The 20097-nt window shown below is 48.7% G+C and overlaps 1 protein-coding gene across 3 annotated transcripts in view; it reads right to left on the minus strand.

Moving 5' to 3' along the window:
- Positions 1-3384: 3384 nt before the first annotated feature.
- FAM135B (family with sequence similarity 135 member B) overlaps positions 3385-20097 on the minus strand; it is a 283971-nt gene continuing 267258 nt past the window's right edge. For all 3 annotated transcript variants that reach the window (XM_025450413.3, XM_025450411.3, XM_025450415.3), the window contains 6 exons: positions 19186-19277; positions 17385-17482; positions 16067-16218; positions 13976-14086; positions 12443-12556; positions 3385-12092 (listed from right to left, as the gene is read on the minus strand). In XM_025450413.3, coding sequence (XP_025306198.3) covers positions 11887-12092; positions 12443-12556; positions 13976-14086; positions 16067-16218; positions 17385-17482; positions 19186-19277 — 773 coding nt within the window. In that variant the 3' untranslated portion in view covers positions 3385-11886. The remainder of the gene's footprint in view (positions 12093-12442; positions 12557-13975; positions 14087-16066; positions 16219-17384; positions 17483-19185; positions 19278-20097) is intronic.

Genomic DNA, 20097 nt, shown 5'->3' on the forward strand with positions numbered 1-20097 from the left:
GCCAAAAAAAATACTCCAAGGAAAGGAGATGAAAAATAATTCCATCTCTGGCCCCCCCGGGGAAAAGTTTCTGAAGAAGGCAGCAATATACATATCATCTTCCCTCATCTATTATGTCTGCTGTCATTGTCGGCTTCCTCAGTAGGATGCAAGCTTCATTAAGACAGGCCAATGATTCCGGCTTTGGCAAACGATTCTCTTGAGTGCTTAAAACAGAGCCTGAACAGTGTTGGCTTCAATAAATATTTGTGCAATCAGAGCATGATTTCCAACTTCCTAAGGATTTCTTTGGCCCTGCAGGAGGCAGGGGGCTCCTTCAAAATGGAAGTAGCAAATACCATCTTTCAGAGAGGAACTGGCGAGCCCCTGTCTGAGAAGGCAACTCTCCAGATCATCACTGAACAGTTAGCTGATTCAGTTAGGAGAGCAGCCTGTCCTTACACGGATGTCTTTTCCTGGCACCATGGCCTGCATCCCCCATGCCTCTCTCAGGGTGTATGGACTGCACCAGGATAAATTCATTCACCTTGTTTGTTAATCCTAGCTAAAAATCCTAAAAAGTCATGCTGTCCCTCCCTGGTTCTAGTTTCTTGACTTCCGTGCTCCCCTTTTGTTCCCCCAAATAAATCCCATCCTTCCTTTCTCTTGCTCAGCCTTGAAGGGAGCTTGGCAACCAGGAGCGGAATCACCAAGCTTCCATGGGTGCCCCAATTGCTGGTCTTTGGGCGCCCTCTGCAGGTGGTATGAATCCATCTCTGCCCACCGGCCTGCCTCACGTGTGGGAGCCAGGCGGGGGGTCTCCCCACAGCTGTATCCCTGCAGCCACGGGCTATTTCCCCCCTGGGAGGAGAGAGCAATAATGGGAAAACACTGGAGAGGCCCCAGGTGCGAGGCCACAGAGCTGGTGAAGGATGCCCAGGGAGGGAGCCGCCTGTGGCAGAAAGGGCTGCACAGCCCTGGTTAGCCCGTGTCCAAATGCTCATTCATTCATTCATTGACTCATCAAATGTTTTATTAAAGCTGCACTATGTGCCAGGGTACTGGGATCCAGAAGTTGAAAGCAGGGCAGAAAGCAAAAACATTCCTCCATCAGGGAGCTGACATTCCAGCGAAGAAAGGCAATAAATAAGTAAGGAAGACTTGTAGCACTTTTGACTGTGGTTAAGCGCAGAGGAGAAAATGTGGAACAGGAAGTGGGGTGTGATGGGTCCTGGGCTGTGTGGGGAGGCGGGAGGCCCCAAAGCAGGGAAACAGGGAAAGCCTCATGAACAGGGCGACTCTGTAATAAAGGCCAGAGGGAAGGGATGGAGGGAAACTTGGGAGAGTGGGTGGCCAGTGGTGGGCCTGGGGCAGTGCTCTGCTGGTGTAAGGAAGCAACAGTGAAGCAGCCCATGAGCTCAGGCAGGTGAGAACAAGGAAGGATGAAAGACGAATGCAGGGGAGGGAGCAGATTAGGCAGGAGCAGCACAAGGGGCCAGATGAAGCAAGGTCTTGTAGGTAACTATGAGGAGGAAATGAAGATTCCCCCAGAGACCAATGCCAAGCTCCAGGGTGAACTCAAGCACGCTGCCCAACCAGTCTCCTCTGCCATCAGATGTGGACAGGGACACTGGCCCTGAGGTTTAAGGAAGTGCCTGGCCGGCTGTCTGACACTGAAGGGGTGTCCCGTGGACCCGCTTGTCCCCAGCCACCCACCCATGTTCCCCTACACATCACATCTGTACAGTGACTTGGGATCTCTGAAATCGAAGCCTGAGGCACATGGTGAAATTGGCTCAAACTGTCCTCCGCTCCCACCACCCATTCATTCAGCCCCTGGGTGTCCTCCCACATCCCCTTCGAGACTCACTGCTCCCCCACCAGGTGCTCCCCACAGAAAGGGATCTTCAGCTGTATCCCCACTAAAAAGTAATGGAAAGGACAAGCAGACAAGAGGGGAGACTGGGCACATTCTTTGCATTTATCAGTGACATAATTTTGGTCAAATGCTAGAACTCTCTGCACCTTTGAATCTGCATCTGCCCCTCTCCTGCCTTCCAGAACCTGGTGAGGGTCCCCTAGGTGAGCGTGAGCACCAGTGTCATCTGTGATAACTGCAGTGCCCCCTTTTCCGACACGTTCGGGTTCCAGAGACTCATAAAATATTTGCATAATATCTAAGCTGGATGTAAGTCTTGCCATCATCACTCATTATCGTGGAAACAGAGGGTTAATTTCATAAGTCTCCCGGAGTCATGGTTTCTTTTTGCCTAAGTTGGGGTCAATCCTATCTGTTCCCCCTCCTTTACAGGCTTGTCTGGAACCACAAATGTAAAGAACCTATAAAAACACACAGAACATTGATTGCCAATTGATATTGGCAGTATCAACAGAACATAAATGTGGGACAAGTGTGTTTAAGCTGTGGCCCTGACTCACAGGGTTCTGAACACCCCTCCTTTGGGCGTCCTGACCCTCACTCGGATGCAGGACCCTCAGTGTCACATGGGAATCCCAGGTCCCTGGCCTCCTCTGATCCTACAGAGACTGGGGTCAGGGATCCAAGGCAGGTCCAGGGGCTGGTCGCTCTGCTGCCCTCGGCGTGATGAGCCACCTCCCCCATTAGCGCCCTGCTCTGCAGTGACCCAGCCTGAGCAGGTGGCTTTCCTCTCCTCCTACTGCAGAAGCCTGAGGCTCACTGCAATCCCCAGTTTAGATTTCAGAGATATCCTTATGGGTTTGGCTAATTTTCTCCACCCCTGTTCTGCCTGTCTGTGGGTCTACAGAAGCTCTGTCCTTGTCCCATCATCCATCCCCAGTCCTGTGATCTGTGGCCGGTGGGGTAGGGCCAAGTGGTGTGGACACCAGGCCACACCAACTGTAGACCGCCCAGGGGCCCCTTTATCAGCACGAGCTGTGGTCAGGGGTGGTCTCTACTGGAACCAGACTTTGGGCATGGCTTTCATCACAGCCAACCTTTCAGTACTGTGGAAACAATGGACCTTCCCTCCCTTAGCATGCTGCTTCTGGGCTCCAGACAGGCCCAGCCATGCTGTGCAGAGACTGAGAATGCATCCCTCCAGAGGCACTTTGAATGAGCAACTCTGATTATTAAAAAGTCCAACTAATCGGGGAACCTTGAATAGAGGGATGAAGACCAGGGTGGCCTGTTCACCAAATGACATCTCCCATTTTCTGACCCCACCCTCCCAGGGTCCCTACTTGGCGTTCCCTCCCTGCTCCGTTCAGCCATGTGAGAATATCCCAGCTCCCCCCTACAGTGTGGATCCCAGAAAGAACCACCACGCTCCCAGTGTCCTCTCAACACACATAGAAATCATTCCTTCAGCCCTAAATATGTTCCTGGAGAGTGGCTACTGTGCATCCCATAAACACAAAGTCCTGGCAAAACAAAGTCAAAGGATTTTATTATTGTTGTTGTTGATCATTTATACACATCACAAGCTACACAAAATGCCAACCAAAGAGCAAGTGTAGAAAAATAGTAGAATTATATTGGCACTATCAACTTGGTTATTACTATTGTTGTTTTGCAGACAGTGTTCAGGGGTGTGCGGGAGGTGGTGATCATTGTATACAGATATTGTCACCAGAATAGATACACATTAGGAATTCACAGTGGCATCAAGCTGTACATTCAAGTTCTTTTTCAGAGAAAGGGACCATGCGAAAGACCCTGCCTCTCTTTACCTTCTACGACACAGAAGGTCACATTTGAAAACTAAAGAAAACTGGAATAAAATAAAATAAGTTCCAGAACCCTCTGCTGTCTGAGAATAGACACAAGCCACAGGCTAGCTCTCGGGGTCAAATCTGAGCATGGCAACGCTTACAGACACTACTGCCTTGCCTTTTATACTTGATAAGCTGTGTTGGTCTATTAATTTGAAAAGAACTAGTAAGAGTAGTCAAGGAGTGATAGGCCACTCATGTGGTCGTGTTTCTTGACAGATTGGGCTGTAGTACATGCAAATTTCAGCTTCTCCTTTAGTAACTTCCTTAACTTGACACTGATCTGGGGAAGGGTTGCTTTCAAGTGAAGCTTTCAAGTCCTGAGTGGCCTGGCTGAGGCCATAATGGCCTCTCACCTGGGCTGGTTTTCTGCCTCCAGACCCTGAAAGGATGTCCAAACCCCAATGCCAAGGGTGATTTGTTTTAAGGGGCATCGGGATGTTGATATTCTCAATGTTTCCAACCTGTTCTCTTGGCTTATTATCTTATGTACATGAACATTCCTCTATGTGGGTATCCACTCCCCCTACTAGATTATAAATTCTTGAAGGGCAGGGTCTTCTGTGGCAAATTACTGTGGCCAGCAGGGCTTAGCATAGAACTGGGCAGAGACGAAACACTATTTAAAAAGGAATGCATTCAAGAATAAGTTACAGGAATTGGTGAATGAAGCTAAAAAATTACAAACTTTCATGTTAAGTTACATACAGACAAGACAGTAGATGGAACAGAGTGAAGTGCTCTCTTGAAAAGGAAAAAAAAATAAAAGGCAAAGACGTATTCACAAGCTATCAGACATACCTGGATTGTTATTAAACTTTCTGGAACTAGAAGCATGAAGCAGGCTATTTTTCCCATATTTTTCCCATATGCAGAAAATTTAACCTTGAGCTAAAAGACATTTCAAGGGGTCTCTTCAGTTCCATGCAATAAGGAGATTCTGAATGATGTTTACAGAATTTGAACTTCCAAACGCCTTAATGAAATGTAGTATTGTTCTTGGCGATGTGTCAAGTTCTTGCCTTTTCTTGACCCTCAAATTAAAACGACTATACCCTGAGCAACAAGAAAACAGCTTCACTCCATAGATATTTCAATTATGCACTGAAATGAGCTGAAAAGCTCCAGTTTGGTGGCTCCTGGAATCACAGTGGAATGTTCTGAATGCAGGAAGCTTAAGCCTGAAGTTTCATTCAAGGTGATCCCCCTCAAGGAACCAATCTCTTTGAGGCCCATGGAGACAACTTCTTAGTTTATTACAAAGAAAATTTCCTATAGCCAAATTTTTGCTGTAAAGTATTCCTAGGCTACCCACCAGCCAATTTTAAAACACCTGCTCTATGCAGGCACAGTTCCAGAACCTCTATTTCCCCCTCATTCATCTGTAGGTACCAACTACTTCTTGAAGTATTTTCAACTTTTTTTTTTTTTTTTAATGGCTAAGGTAACTTAACCCTGTCTCGCTGGTTTCAAAGCATGCCCTGGAGATAGAATGGCTCTTCCCATTTGAAAACCTACCCGTATGATCTTTGGTCTCAGGAAACTACTTTCCTCTTACAGATTCAGAAGGTTACAAGAAAAACATAGATCAAGGTTAAACCCTTCCTGCATCAGAATCAGCTACCATGGAGAAGAAAATGTGAGCTTTCAAAGAGGAACTTACCCTCCCAGAAGATTCTCACCGAACCCCAACTCTGTGCCAGGCCATGGAGAGAGCAGCAGGGAACACTAACAATGTACACCTGGTTTCTGCTCTCAAAAAAACTACATGTGCACCATGTGGGAGACCTACGAGGACACACACAACATTGTCATATTGAGAAAGGAGTGGTTCCTGGAACCTTAAGAAGATTTATCTCTGATGGTAGGACAAGGAGCCCAGACTCACCCCGAAGCAGGAACAAACAGTCCACAAAGCATTTAGTGCATGCTCAAAGCTCATGGGCACAGGGCACGAATTCCTGGGTGAATATTCAAACGTGGGGGTAGCAGAAAGAGGCAGGAGCTGTAAATGGAAGGGTGGTCTAGGGCAGCTGTGGGAGGAGAGGTGTCATGGTTTTGGGAAAGTGGTTTTGGGTTAGCAGGACGAAGAGAGCCTTGAGACACAGTGATTGGGGAGCATAGATGCCAGCGAACCATGGACCATGCTTCCAGAGCATGCTTCCTAAAACCACCTTTGTCATGGAATTGTCCACCATCTGATTGCTGGTTAGGAAGGTGTCTCTTATATAGCAACACATTGTATGAGAAAGCTCACAAGATGGTGGTTTAGATGATGAAGACTGAAACTGGCATTGATTTCAACAAGATGTTTGACTTTTATGATTTATGAACTTCTCTGGGTTGGAGAAATCATAGCCTAACAGACAAAATGGAAGCTCGGGGAGATGTAGATGAGCGTCTGCCTCCAGCTCAGGTCGTGATTCCGGGGTCCTGGGATCAAGTCCCACATCGGGCTCCCCGCAGGGAGCCTGCTTTTCCCTCTGTGTCTCTGCCTCTCTCTCTGTGTGTGTCTCTCATGAATAAATAAATAAAATCTTCTTTTAAAAAAATGGAGGCTCTGGGATCAAGCCTTAACTCCACTTTTGGCGAGCTGTGTGACCTTCATCAGGTCAAACTTGACTTGTACCAGCATTGCTTGTATGTTGTGTGGCTTTCTTTTTTTTTTTTTTTTCAAGATTTGTTTATTTGAGGAAGAGAGGACATGCAGGAGTGGGGAGAGAGGCAGGGGGAGAGGGAGAAGGTCATGCAGATTCTGTGCTGAGTGAGGAACCTGATGCAGGGCTCAATCTCATGACCCTGAGATCATGACCTGAGCCATAATCAAGACCCCCAACTCTTAACCAACTGAGCCATCCAGATGTCCCTGTTTTTCAGCTTTTAAAGATGAAATGAAATCACACATGCAGAAGACCTTGCCAACAGACGTTGAACACAGAGTGCTATTTCTATTCATTTGCTCCTTCATTTGAGAAAAAGGAAGCAAATGAGCCTGAGGTTTGTTTAACCTCCACAAGTTCTGAATCTGTGATGAACCATGAAGGCTTGAGTCTGAGGATGGTTTCAAAGCCATATTATCATAACCACTTCCATGAAATGAAAACAAAAGCACATTCTGAACTTTACAAATATGGGACATAACCTGCTTTAGAGATCAGTGAAGCATGACCCAGCAGCTTCCACACGTTAACTTTCGACTGGAAGTCCAGCTCTACACACTGGGGACATTCCTTCGTGTGACAGAAGCCATTGGGGCCCTTCTCCCTGAAATTAAAATTGGTGCACAGAGCTTAGCCCATTGGAAAGTAGAGCGTATTGTTACCATTTCACATGAAAAGAAGTGGGAAGGGCTCAGCTTTGCTTACAAAGGTTTTCAATGGTGTTTTCTATTGAGACATCCCTAGTATTGTATGTAATGCTGAGGTACCATGGAAAAAGCAAAAAAAAAAAAAAAAAAAAAGCAACAGCAAAAAAGGTGGAACATAGACTTGTAATGTCACTGCAGTGCACGCCTACTTTGTGATATGTGGACTGAGACACGTGTGCACAGAGTTTGGAAGAGCAAAGCTCAAGATGTGAACCATAGAGTCTGGAATAAACATTCATGGTTCCTCTTACGGCGCTGAGGTTTCATAGCTTTAACTTCATAACTAACAGTTAAAAATAAAATCTTAAATGTTATTATCCCACGAGATCCCTTTAGTATTTAGGATTATGTGACATATGTTAATAGCTCTATAGTCTAGTACAAAACTCAGCACAAAAATAGATGCTCAATAAACCATGGGGCGAATAAGCAAATGAGAAAAAAAAAAAAGGAAACAAAGAAATGAAACACCAGGGTATGGTGTTACCGTTGGTGCTCAAATCACATGGCAAAAAAAAGTGACAATTAGGTCTGGGGGCTTGCAAACACCCAGCTTTTTCAGCTCAATGGACGTGTCTTGGAGAGATGCCACTGTCTCACACAAGTGAGGGTTCATCGAATACTCTGTCATGGTCCCAACACAGGAAAACCTGGGTCCCAGGCCGCCATTTCCACTTTGTCCCTTCCATTTGCACATTGTGCTGGTGCCCTCCCCCCACCCATGGGCTCCTCCCACGGCTCCCTGCGAACCTGGCCTTCGCCACCTCACCGCACCTGTGATTTTCCGCGAGCCCCGGCCCCACGCATCCTCCATCAGGACGGGCTGCTGTGTTTCTCTCTGCATGTCTGCGTTTGCTCTGTGACCGACAGCTGGCCCGTGGCCGGCTGCGACTGAACCGGGACAGGAGCTTCGGCCAGCTGTCAACTGAGCCCCGGGCCCTCGCTTGCCCACATAAACTGTGCTCAAGAGCGGTTAGGGCAGCCACCCCCACCTCCACGGCAGGACTCCCCCCTGAACGCTTCCACCCACAAGCAGAAAAAGAAGAAAATGGTAACAATAATGCTCAATTGCAATAATTTTAACCAAACAGCCCTTCCCTCTTCGTGGCTGTTTACATGATGCTGTTTGCTCGAGCTTTCCTCCATGAGAAGCCGGGGAGACACGTCACCTGTATCGTTGGAAGTGAGTGGAGGGTGAGCCCACATGGCTCTGGGCTCCCCAACAAGTTGGGGGGGGATCGGGTCTGTCTTACGAGCTAACCTGGGAGAAGGATGTGAACACAGGGGGTTGGGAGAGCCCCCGCTTCCAAGAGGAAATTCTCCTCCTAGTGTGAACGATGGGATCTCCTCCTGGAAGAGCAGAGGGCCCCGCAGGCTGGCCGACTGCTCACTCCTCTGCCCCGTTACTCCGGAGCCCGGCGCCGTCTCCATCAGCCTGTCCAGTGAGCCGAGGGTCAGGGCTCCCCCCCTTCGAGCCTTTCAATAATTCTGCTCCTTCTTGGAGTTCCCCACAACCGACCTTCACCAGGCCAGCCCTGACTCAGTCCTGGTGTGTGGCCGTGGACTCTCTTGCAGAGGCCTCTCCTGACCCTGCACATCTCCAGTGTGGGCTGGGTGTCTCTCCTCTGAGCACACTCCGATCCCTATTCCTGGGTGGCGCCGACCTCCTTCACTTTCCCATCTGGGACTGGGCTGCAAGCCACTCACTCTTACCTGTACATCCCTGGCACAGCAGTCCCTCAATACATATTTGCTGAATGGATGAATGAACTAATGAATTAATAGATGGATGGATGGATGGATGGATGGATTGATGAACTGATGGACGAGTGCCCTTGGTGGTGACACGCTATGCAAAGCAAATATCTTGCTCACAGCCTTCTGCAGGGCATGGATGATGGGCCTCCAGCAGCACTTGCACCTGCCCCGGGCCTCGCCAAAGCCCTCCTTCCATCAGATCGTCCTAACAAGGCTGCCTCTCCCTTGTGATCTTTGTGGCGGGGATTGTGCCCTCCATCCCTGTGCTCCCATCTGGCATGGAGGGAAGTCGCTCGGCAAACACCTGTGGACCGTGGGTGCCAGCAGGAGCCTCCCCTCTCTCCAGCCTCTCCCCGGGCTCATAGCACTCCAGCGCTTTCAACCTGCCTTCGCGCCATTAGATTAGCCGCCAGGTGACTTTAAGTTCACATCCACTTCTTGGATGAATTTGGCTTGTGAACAATGGATTCCAATCAATCTCAACAGTAGCAATTTTTATTTCTACCTACTTCTGAGAAACTTAACCATAAAAACAAAACAAAAAAAACCCCACAAAAGTTATGCTAAGAATGAAAACATACTAGACCATTATCTTGGCAGGCATTTTGTTTATAATTTTATAATAAATAATATAATGTCCCTGTTTTACATTATATATATATATATTTATGTATATATATTAGATATCTATACTTCAATAGAAAGAGACATAAAAAAGCCTTTTCAAATGAGGCATGACACGCAACACTGGACACTCTTATTTACAATATAGAGATGTACTTTCTACACAATAGAATAGATGCTCAGAGGCCAGAGAGGGTTTACAAAGACAGCAGATCACCCCCATAAAAAAGGGGTGCACCATGCAGCTGGACGTTTATTGCCATTAGTTCTCACTATGTCCAGACAGCATATTGAAGTTAAAAATGGCATCCGGTTATTGGAAAAGACGATGGTCATTGGATTCACCCTGGCTCCATAACCACCGGCTACACGGTCTTTCAAGTGACCGAGGAATGACAAACTTTGCTGATGGGTATCGGAAACACAAAATGAAATGCTCTCATCAGAGGGGCAGGGCTCCTCGTTTGGCCAAAAAAGGAGAAGTTGCTACAAACGTATGGTCCCGCACTGAGCATGAACACTCGCCTGGACCAGGAAACACAACGTCATGGGCTCCACTGCAGGAACCCATTCCTCCTGGGTTATACTGCGTTCGGTGTTCACGAGCAACCAGTCTACGCACATCGAGAACTTGGAAAAATACCCACAGGACTTAACTGATCCCATATGGGTTAGGCCTAGGACAAAATGAAAGTTTGCAGAAGTCCCACAGAGAAACTCTGACTCCACCGTGTGGAAGTCTGCCTTTGGGGCTCATTCAACTCCGCCCCCACCTTCTTTCATGAGAAACCCACCAGTCTACCATCCTGCGAAGCTGCCTACCTGCACTGGTCTCTCACGGTCTGCGCTTGTTTCTGCAAAGTCCCATTGTTAACACGGGAGGACTGAAATTCTCAGATGGGCCAAGATTTACTTGGTTTTAAGACCATGGCACTGATGACCAAAGGGCTCGGTCCAGGCGCTGAGACCAGGAACCTGGTGGCAGATTAGTTTCTGCAGGTTAGGAGGGGAGTCTGCAGAAATGGGAGCTTCTGCTTCCTGAAGATGGGTCTCTCGGGTGAGTCATCCCTACCTTCCTGGTTCACCCATTCCTTCAGTGTGACTAGGTGATTCTCCAGGCTTCCTTTAGGCCAAGAGTGGGCTCAGTCTCTGGAACCCTATCAAATACCCTGGCAATTTCCAAAACTTCCCTTATGTGACTTACCAGTAACAATTTGAGCTGGGTCCTCAATCTGGCTGCTGTCCTCCTCTCTGATCTCACTGTCGTCCCTGCCATTTATTGGTTTTTATCAATGGTGACCTCTCCTAGCCCTTTATTTTCCTAAGGCAAGAAGACATTTCTATTGAAAGATAACCAGCACCTTCTTAGAGCTCCCCTGAGGTTTAATCCAGCACTCCTCCGTTTAGATGTTTCTCCTTCCACGGAGAGGAGAAGCAGCTGGCCATGTTAATGGTTTTATTTGTATTTGTATTTTTTTTTTTTTTTTTGCAATTGCATCAGATGCTAACGTAGCATTTCTTTGGAAGAATTTCAGCAGGAGCTTCACATGCATGCATCAACCTCAGTGCCCCCTTCTGCTAGGTTTGATCTAAGTCCGTTTTCCCGACTACAGACAGAGATTTAAGCAATCACAGAAATAATCTGTGGGCCAGGGCTCTGCATAGACAGTCTGGAGGAGTGGGTGAAGCAACTCATCCCCACCACATTCCTTCTAGTTGTTTTTCTTTGTAACAAACCTGCATTTCCCAAGAGCATCGCCTTTGTCCGGCCCCCGTACCTTAAATCCCATACCCTACCCCACCCACTGCTGTTAATGAAAGAGAATCGGAGTTTATAAAGCATTCCTTTGCCCCTTGTTGAGAAAACATGAGAGAGAATGATCGTGTGGGCATCACATTGTCTTGCACAAGTGGCACATTTGAATCTAGTAAGGATTATATTTACACAAAGACGTTCCACTTCCACACAGAGGTTAACCTGAGTTCTGAAATGCTTGTATGCACTTAATTTAATCAGAATGATAAAGCTATGAGCTAGGAACATACCAGACAGACCTAGTAACACTGGAGCAATCTCTGTGAGCCAGGGGTAGGTAAAAGGTGGGCTCACCAGGTCCAAGTATTCTGTTTCTTTATTTTGTCATATTTTCCCTAGAAAGCATCTTGAAAGAGACTCCAGGTGGCTGGACAGGTTCGGACAAAGTCTTGTCGGTGACACTACCGGACCGGTTCAGCTTTTCCCAAATCTCCGAAATGGAAGCACCTGGAATGGCCGGCCCCACCCCACCCTCCCGGCCACGGCGCCTTCCTCTCTGAGCTCCGCCTGGAGTGGCGGAGGGCCACCAAGGATGTCTCCGCTAACGCGCTCCCGGGGTCGCAGAGCTTCTGGCCCAGCCCCCAGGCCGCTACTTGAAGTAGTTGAGCCCCGCCACCAAGAAGAACTTCTCCAGGAAGAGCTCGGAGTCCAGCACGGCGATGTGGGCGGCTCGGCCTATCAGCGCGTTGGCAGTGTTGGGCAAGGCGTGGAACACATTGTGGCGGATCAGAGTGCAGTCCTTGGCCTCGACCAGAGGGCGCAGGAGGTTGTTGATCATCTCCGCATACACGGGCCCTGGGAGGAGGGAGGGAGGGGAGGAGGTGAAGTCAGGCCAGCGGGATCTAGAGAAAAGCCCGGGGTGTCCCGGTTCCTGTCCCCGGGCGCCCTCGTGGGCATCGGCAATTTCCTGAATTTTACTTGTGCTTTTTATTTTTCTTTATTTGTATTTCTTTCCTGAAGCTCAATTTGCCAACATACAAGTACATGGTTCATTTCGGACGCAGCGTTCAATGATTCATTAGATTGCGCGTAACACCCGGTGCTCGGCCCATCACTGCCCTCCTTCGTGCCCATCACCCAGCACTCATTTTTTTTTTTTTTTTATCAGAAAGTCGGTTAAAAAGGAGACATGAAATGTGGCTTACCTGTGTGTCTGTCCTTGAGGGCAGTTTTACACATTTCGATCCTGGCGGAGTGAAATGGCACATAGCGATCCTGGGGAGAAGCCACCAGCACGACATTTTTGAAATACTGCAGACCTGCAACGAGCCAGGAGGGAGCTTTTCACCAGGTCCTTACCTGTGTGCAAACCAGGTGCAGCCCCGGGTTTGCACAGGGCAGTGTGGACTCATCCTGCAGAGGGGAAAGGCGGGGAGCCCAGCTGGCTGCGACACTGTTGCTGTCCCTGCCTCAGGGAGAAGGGGAGGCCGTCAGAGAAGCTAAGGACACAGGAGCAAGCTACTCTCAGGAGGGAGAGGTGAGCAACATGCAGCTGATGACGGGGCCTTTCTGCGTGGCCAGCGCTAAGGATCCCCAAGGAATAAAGCCAGGACTCTGCTCCTCCTTCTCATGGGGACAGCTCCTAACTGCAGTGCTCCTCCCGTCACCACTGGATGAAAACAGCCCCTGAGCGCGCTTCCCTGTCTGCAGCCCGTCCCCGGCGCTGAGACAGAGGGGTTGGAGGGCACTGCGTGTTCCCACGTCCTCAGAGCCCAGCACTGGCCACAGACAGAGACCCTGCATTGCACCCCACCCTGGGCCTGCTGCCCACACTGCCCCCAGTGCCTCTCCACCACATCCCGAGACCACCTGCTGGGGTCCAGGCTGCCTCACTGACCAGGGCTCTAAACACCAGCCCTCTCCCCATGCCAGGACAGCTCTGCATGGTTGCCCCAGCTCCCAAGCTCTCGGTGGTGACCACAGTGCTCTCCAGACTCCTCTCTGCATAGTCCTCCTCCCTCTTATCCGCCTGGGGTTAGGTGGGGGAATCCTGAAAGCTCAGCTTGGTGCAGAGGGACATGCTGGGTCAGGGCTTGCCCGGAGCCTCACATTCAGAGAGGTGCAGAGATGTCAGCAGGGGCGGTGTTCACGGGATGATGGAGAGGGTGACATGGGACAGAGGCTGGGCCAGTGGGTTTGCTCGGCCGGTCACCTCTCTGCTCCCTCAGTGGACACACAGACAGACCCCTGCTGTCCTCTGCTCATTTTCACAACACAGGCAGGGGCTCCGACACTTCCCATGAAAGTGTGACCTCTGCCCTGCTGGGAAGGACCCCTGTCTCCCTGCTATGGTGTCAACCTAAATGGACGGTGCTCACCTGCCCTTTCAGTGGGCGGATCTGTACTTGGGAAGGAGCAGTGAGTGGGCTCGCAGACCCAGGGCTCATTCACGATCAGGGCATGGAAAGCCTGGCAGGAAGTAGAGGCTACAGCTTTCATGTGGGCAGATGACCTCTACGCACACCTTGGCACATCTGTGACACCCTTTCTTGGGAGCAGCTGGTTTCCTGGGTAGCCGGTGCCTCCCTGGGAGCTGAAGAGCCTGGGCACGCAGTACCCCCTGACCTTACCCTTCCCTGCGTGCATCGGCGCCCTGATGGAGTGGTTCTGGGTCTCAGGGCTGGACCTCCAGCTCATGCTCGTGGCCACAGCAGCCTGCTGCCAAGGAGGGCACTCACCTGTTTTCTGGCTTAGTTGGTAGAGGAAACATTTGCGCAGATCAGCGTTATCCCTGAAGGTCAACTGCAGAAGGGACCCAGATTTCTTTAATTTCTGCATGAGCCACAAACCTAGAAAGGCCAAAAAGAAACAAAACAAAAATCAAAATATAACATAAAGGAAGCCAAAAAGAGAGATTGATCTGAAACTGAGATTTTTTAGTTAATTTTAAAATAAGAGACTAGTAGACGCTGGGGCAAATTATTGGGAAGCTGGAGGAAAATCTGTCTCATGTATTTGTGGCAAGGATATAAAATCATCCTGCAAAATGACACGGCGGCTGGCTTCAGGAGTCAGGACACCTCTGTACCCTTTGACCTATTCGACGTCCTCTCATAAGTCTAGCCTAAGGAAACAATCCCAAATATAAAGCCAGTGTATGAACGTTCCTTACAGATCCACACAGTGCGTGGAAGAACCGAAAGCAGACTTCTGAGTCAGAGTCCAACCTGACCTCGGTTGGATATGACCAAGAGGTATCTGGATCTCAGAAACGCTGACGAGTATGGCGCCACTGTGACAAAAGTGAGCTTGATAAAAATGCAAGGAAACGGATATAATACAGAACTTTTTGTAATGTCGCAAGATGACAAGTGTGAAAAAAGTTCAGTGTGGTTTAATCATTTAAAGCTGCCCAACGATGGCTTCCCTGGTTTGTGAGGACAGAGACACTGGCAAAGGGACGGTCCTCCATTCATTACGATCAACGTTTCAAATGATGTCCTTAAAATAACAGAAAGGTGGTTAGGGCAACCGGGGACCACTGAAGTCTTTGTTAGGAGTATGATTCAATAAACCAGTTCTTGGGACACCCAAGTGGCTTAGTGGTTGTGCATCTGGCTTTGCCACAGGTCGTGATCCCCGGGTCCTGGGATTGAGTCCCACATCAGGCTCCCCGCAGGGAGCCTGCTTCTTCCTCTGCCTGTGTCTCTGCCTCTCTCTCTGTGTCTCTCATGAGTAAATAAATAAAATCTTAAAAAAAAAAAAAAAAGAAACCAGTTCTTACTATATGTGACCTGATGCCCCCGGTGGGCTGCCATCTGCCAGCCATGGTGCTCCTACAGATACCAGCACCTGGGTAGTACCCATGCGGCCTGCAGGTTCCTCTAACCCCATCACGTCACATGAGGCCCTTCATCATCAGGCTTTTGCTGAGAGCTTCACTGCTACCTCCTGCCCCTCTAGCTCATCCTATATTTCTGTCACAAAGAGCCACCTGTGGTCTACCGATTATGCCACGCTTCTATGTTGTCACACCTACTGTTTTCTTCTGCACAAAAAACTTGTCCCACCAACTCACTGTCTTGGAAATTCTGTTCATTGTCTGAGATTGCTCAAGATTCCTTGAGCTTTGCTTCCTTACACTCCATAGTGTCCCTAACCTGACAGAGGGAATTCTGAAAGTCTCAAAGCTATGGGTCGTGTCATTTCGTTCCAGCAAGAAGTATAGAATCCCGCTATGATTGACGTCTCATAACTGTAGTCAACTTCTTTCTGCCTTCTCCTGCTTAATCCTCAACAATTCGGATACACACACGGATCTGATGGACACATTTATAGACATGCACAGGTACACACATACCTATGCTTAAAAATCATAAATGTATCCATACATATACACAGACATACATACAGACATTAGCTCTGTTTTAAAAATAAGGAAACTAAGTAGCAGGGAGATTAAACCATCTTGTCCAGAGTTGTCCCTACATGTGTGGGGTCAGAACTTGGCCACAGGCTTGCCCTGGCAATGATATGATTCAAAGCCCATTGCTACGGGCTGAGCGAAGGTGCCACCTATGTGGTCTTGTCCAGCCAGGACCCCAGGGCATCAGCCTTCCATTCCCAGACAAGGTCTTGGGTGACATCTAGTCTGACCTCACTGGACTCACACAAGAGAGGCCCTCTTTGTAAGACCCAGGTCTTCGGTTAGCATCCCACGCTAGGAGAGGCTCCAACGCCATAGGATTCCACCAAGAACCTGCTTCTGCTTTCATCTTTTCTCCACTCCAAATGGATTGTGATGAGTGATGGGCTTGGAGGAGTCTTACCTGTACTGACCAGCGTGCTGTTGTTGTACAGGGTCCCCAGGTGAGGCCCAGACAGCGACAGGAATGTATGGAGTTTGTTGAGGTAATACCGAAACCGGGGCCGTGTGAGGACCGACCGGATGATGATGTTGCCGAGGGAATGGCCAATGAAGCTGTTAGGACAGAAGTCACACACGTGAGTGTGGCTGCGGGAGGCCAGCTGCTATGTTCGGGAGCACTGAGGGGTCGCCGCCCTCCTCCACCCCAACTCGGGAGATCTGACAAAGAGGGCTTCCAACCCACCCTCATTGGGTTTCCAGACTCTGGTCACAGTGAGCCTGAGATGGAGACCCGGGGCACCAGGCCTCTGCCACCCAGTGTGATCAGAAGAAACATGGGTGTGTGGCCAGGCTCTGTATTGTTAGAGCAGCCCTGCCTGTGCTCTGTGTCTCATCTCTGGCCACCTGGGGGTCCTGGTCATTTACAGGGTGAAACCCCACTTCCTTGGCTGTTCATGACCTGACTTCTGACTCCCTCTGTGATTTTATTCCTTGCCCATCATCATTACAAATGTATGGAGTTGCCCACTGCCAGCCCACGCTGCTGGACGCCCTCGTATGCTCTGCTTCAGTCACAACAACTCACACATCTGAGGATCCAACACATCATTATTTTCAAGTTGAGTGCCTGTTTATGGAAACCCTACCACATGAGAGGTCCATAGCTCTGCTCATGGTGAACACAAAACAGGCCAAGAAAGGAAACAAACGTTTGTCTATGAAATTGTTTTACCTCGCTTTTCAACCTCATCTCCATAGGCCTCTGACTTCTCATTTGTAAAATAAAGAACTTATAATTTATCTTGGGGGCCTCAAACAACTGATACATGTGGACTCACCACCATGTCCACATACTGCATGCTAAAGAAAATGCAAGCCATAGACTATCACCTTAATCAGGAAACATTTCAGCCAAGCTAATTTTGGAGTAGAAGGACTGATATCAATGCTAGTCTCACCCAGCAGGTGCAGAAATGGAGGCTCAGAGGTTTGGAAAGCCTGAGACAGGCTGCATGGTGGAGTCAGTCCTCGGACTCTAACACAGGAGTATTTGAAAAGCAATCCAAACCTCGGGATTTCTGAGGTCCAATCCCCTCCTACTGAGCTATGAAATGTTCCTGTCTCCACTTGCTTCTGCTCTGAAAGTCACCTAACCAGTAAGCAACAAGTTAGCTTAGGAAGGTGGTAGACAGAAGGCATCACGCTGAACTTGTATATAGTCAACACCCAGAAATATCACCCTGTTCCCCCAGCATTAACTACCTGTGGATTCCTTTTACCTAATTCGGGATATGGAGAGGTTGTACAACTGGATGTGCTGAATGATTTCATCCAACAACCGATCCGTCATGGTATCAAAATCTGCAAATGTGTCCATCTGGAAGAAGAGAGAGGGAATGGGTGTTGGGTGGGGTCACAGTGAGACCAGGCTCTGTGTACAAGCCCACCTTCTTCCATGGCGGAACATTCTGGGAGGACACCTGAGCCTGATGTTGGGGTAACAGATGAGGGTTCGGCACCAAGGAGAGGGGCCCATAGATAGGGGCTCTAAGACACTGGAGAATCCTCAGTCAGGAGGCTGGCTGGAAACCAATGGGAGAAGCAGGTGGACAAGAGCAGCACGCACACAGCATCTACCAACAGGTCATAATGTGCCAGGGGCTTCATGTGCCTGTGGACTCCTGGCCCCACTGCACCAGAAGGAAACAGGCTCAAGCGGAAGCCCATGCCACCAGGACTCACACCCATGCCCATGCTCTTCCTCCAGCACAGCTTTGGGACTGCACTAGCAGGCCATGTCCAGAGAAGGATCCAAAGCCATCCGTAACTCAGCAGGGGTGGTCAGAGGATACAGGCATAAAAGGATGAGGAGAAACATCATATATGACTTTGAAAATCTGAAAGGGCAGACATGGGAAAGACATACTGCATTGGTGTATATAACTTCAAAGATGAACTTTTGGAAACCGAAACCACAGGGAGAGAGATTTGGGGTCAAGATAAAAAACACTTTCTCATAAGTGGAGTTGTCCTACAGTGTTGTGGGCTACCTGGAACTATGCCAAGAGCCAAGCTACAAAGTTGGACAAGAGGCCTCATGAATATTCATGAGGGTGGAAAGAAGGAGCAAAAAGAAGGCCTGTGGCTCATTGTCACCTGCCACACAGTGGTCCTTGAGGGCACTGCAGGGATGCAGCACTGGTCACTCTCTTAGTGTCCATGGAGTTAGAGAGACCCGTGCTTGCAGACCAGCAGGCCCTGTGAGGGCAGCTTCTCTTCCCTGGGGCGAGCCTGCCTCCTCCTGAGCCCTGCAGAGAAGCATGCAGCCTACTCCTCACACCAGTGTAAGGCTTGGGTAAACTATTTACAACACATCTAAGACAGATGCTGCTGTGTTCACTACCCTCTAGCCTCTCAGACGCTCTCTTCAGCATTTCTGTGAATTTAACACGATTTATTGAATAATTGGTAGTCATTTTAAGGCCTGAGTTGACCTTAATGAGAAATGTTTGGAAGACACAGTAGGTTTAAAAAGGTACCAAGAACTCCCCAGCCAGGGGATGTAATTCTAAAGGGATGTACTAGAAATCCATGTTTATGAGGTTTAATTTTAAGTAGTAATGACAACATGTTGTGGAACGTAATCATTCTTGAGTGACCATTCCACACACACAGACATCAGTTCATTATCTCTGTCAAGACCCAGTCAAGTCATCCCTATGGTACCTCAGTCATATCCTTCTGCCATGGGAGCTGCATGACAGGGGCTGGATGATGCCTATGACAGCACCCTTAACCTAGTAGAGATGCATGGACACCCAGATCATTTATGCTCTGAGCTTCCACCTACCCTTGGGCCCCGGCCACCTGACCCACATATTCTTACATCTTACTCTTTCTTAACCCTCCCCAAAAGGAAACAATGAGTCTTTTCTTTCCAGACCATCTAAGTGCCTGAAGAGTGTTCTTTGGCGAGGTCCCCTTCTATCTGAGCATCCACAAACTATCAGGGTGGCTTTAGGAGGCTCTTGTAGACACAACTCAGGGATTCTCTCAATTCTGATGTTTTTGTCGTCATACCTGATTCTTCTCCGACATTAGGAAGTCCAGCTTTCCTCCAGGAAGCCCCAGTTCTATGAAAGTCTTTACCAGGCGGAGGTCTGCACTGTTCCCTAAAAACAACAGATAACCCCACCCCAGACCCATAGTTACTTATATGAAAATGGACACATGAGGGATTTAGGTCTCCCTCTTCTCCCATTTTTATTTTTTTCTTTTCTTTTCTTTCTTTTTTTTTTTTTTAGTTAAGCAGATAATAAAAACAATGAAAACAAATCCAACCTAGTGGTCCTACGCTCCACCCCCTCAAGCCCTATCCCCTGGCACCCTGGCACAAGGTCAGGACCTTTCTAGTAGTCCTATCTCCCTGGACGTACTCACTGATCTACAAACATGTGGTTCATGAACATTCCACACACAGTTGCAAGCACACTGCCTCCTCCTCTTCCACAGCCAGTTCTGTTCACTGAGGACATTCTGCATATGGTACCACTTGATGGCTGACATGGCGTAACTGACATGTCATGTCCCATCTTCAATTTCCTGCTTAATAAAAAGACTAGTTCTGCTACCTACAAGCAGCCATCAAGCCCCTCAGATGGGCCAGTTAGGGCACAGGTTTGTGCAATAAAATAACTGCCCTTAGGACCAGGAGTTATGAATGTGCCAGCTCCATGGATGCCATCTGCTCCACAGTGACCACCAGGATGGAGGAGTAACAGCTGAGGAATCTAAGAGGCCACTGCTCATAGAAGAGCATCCTTGTAGTGTCTGAAGTAAAAATCATGTGGAGAATGGATCCGCTATAACCCCAAAAGCTTCTTATTCAAGGATGGTTAAGTGTACACTTCATGTAGGCTCTAGGGTTCAGTTGCATCCTCCTGAATTTTTGACCTATTCCTCAGATGGATCCCTGTAGAGTCAAGAGTTAGA

The sequence above is a fragment of the Canis lupus genome, chromosome 13 (genome assembly GCF_003254725.2).
Source record: "Canis lupus dingo isolate Sandy chromosome 13, ASM325472v2, whole genome shotgun sequence".
Lineage (NCBI taxonomy): Eukaryota > Metazoa > Chordata > Mammalia > Carnivora > Canidae > Canis > Canis lupus.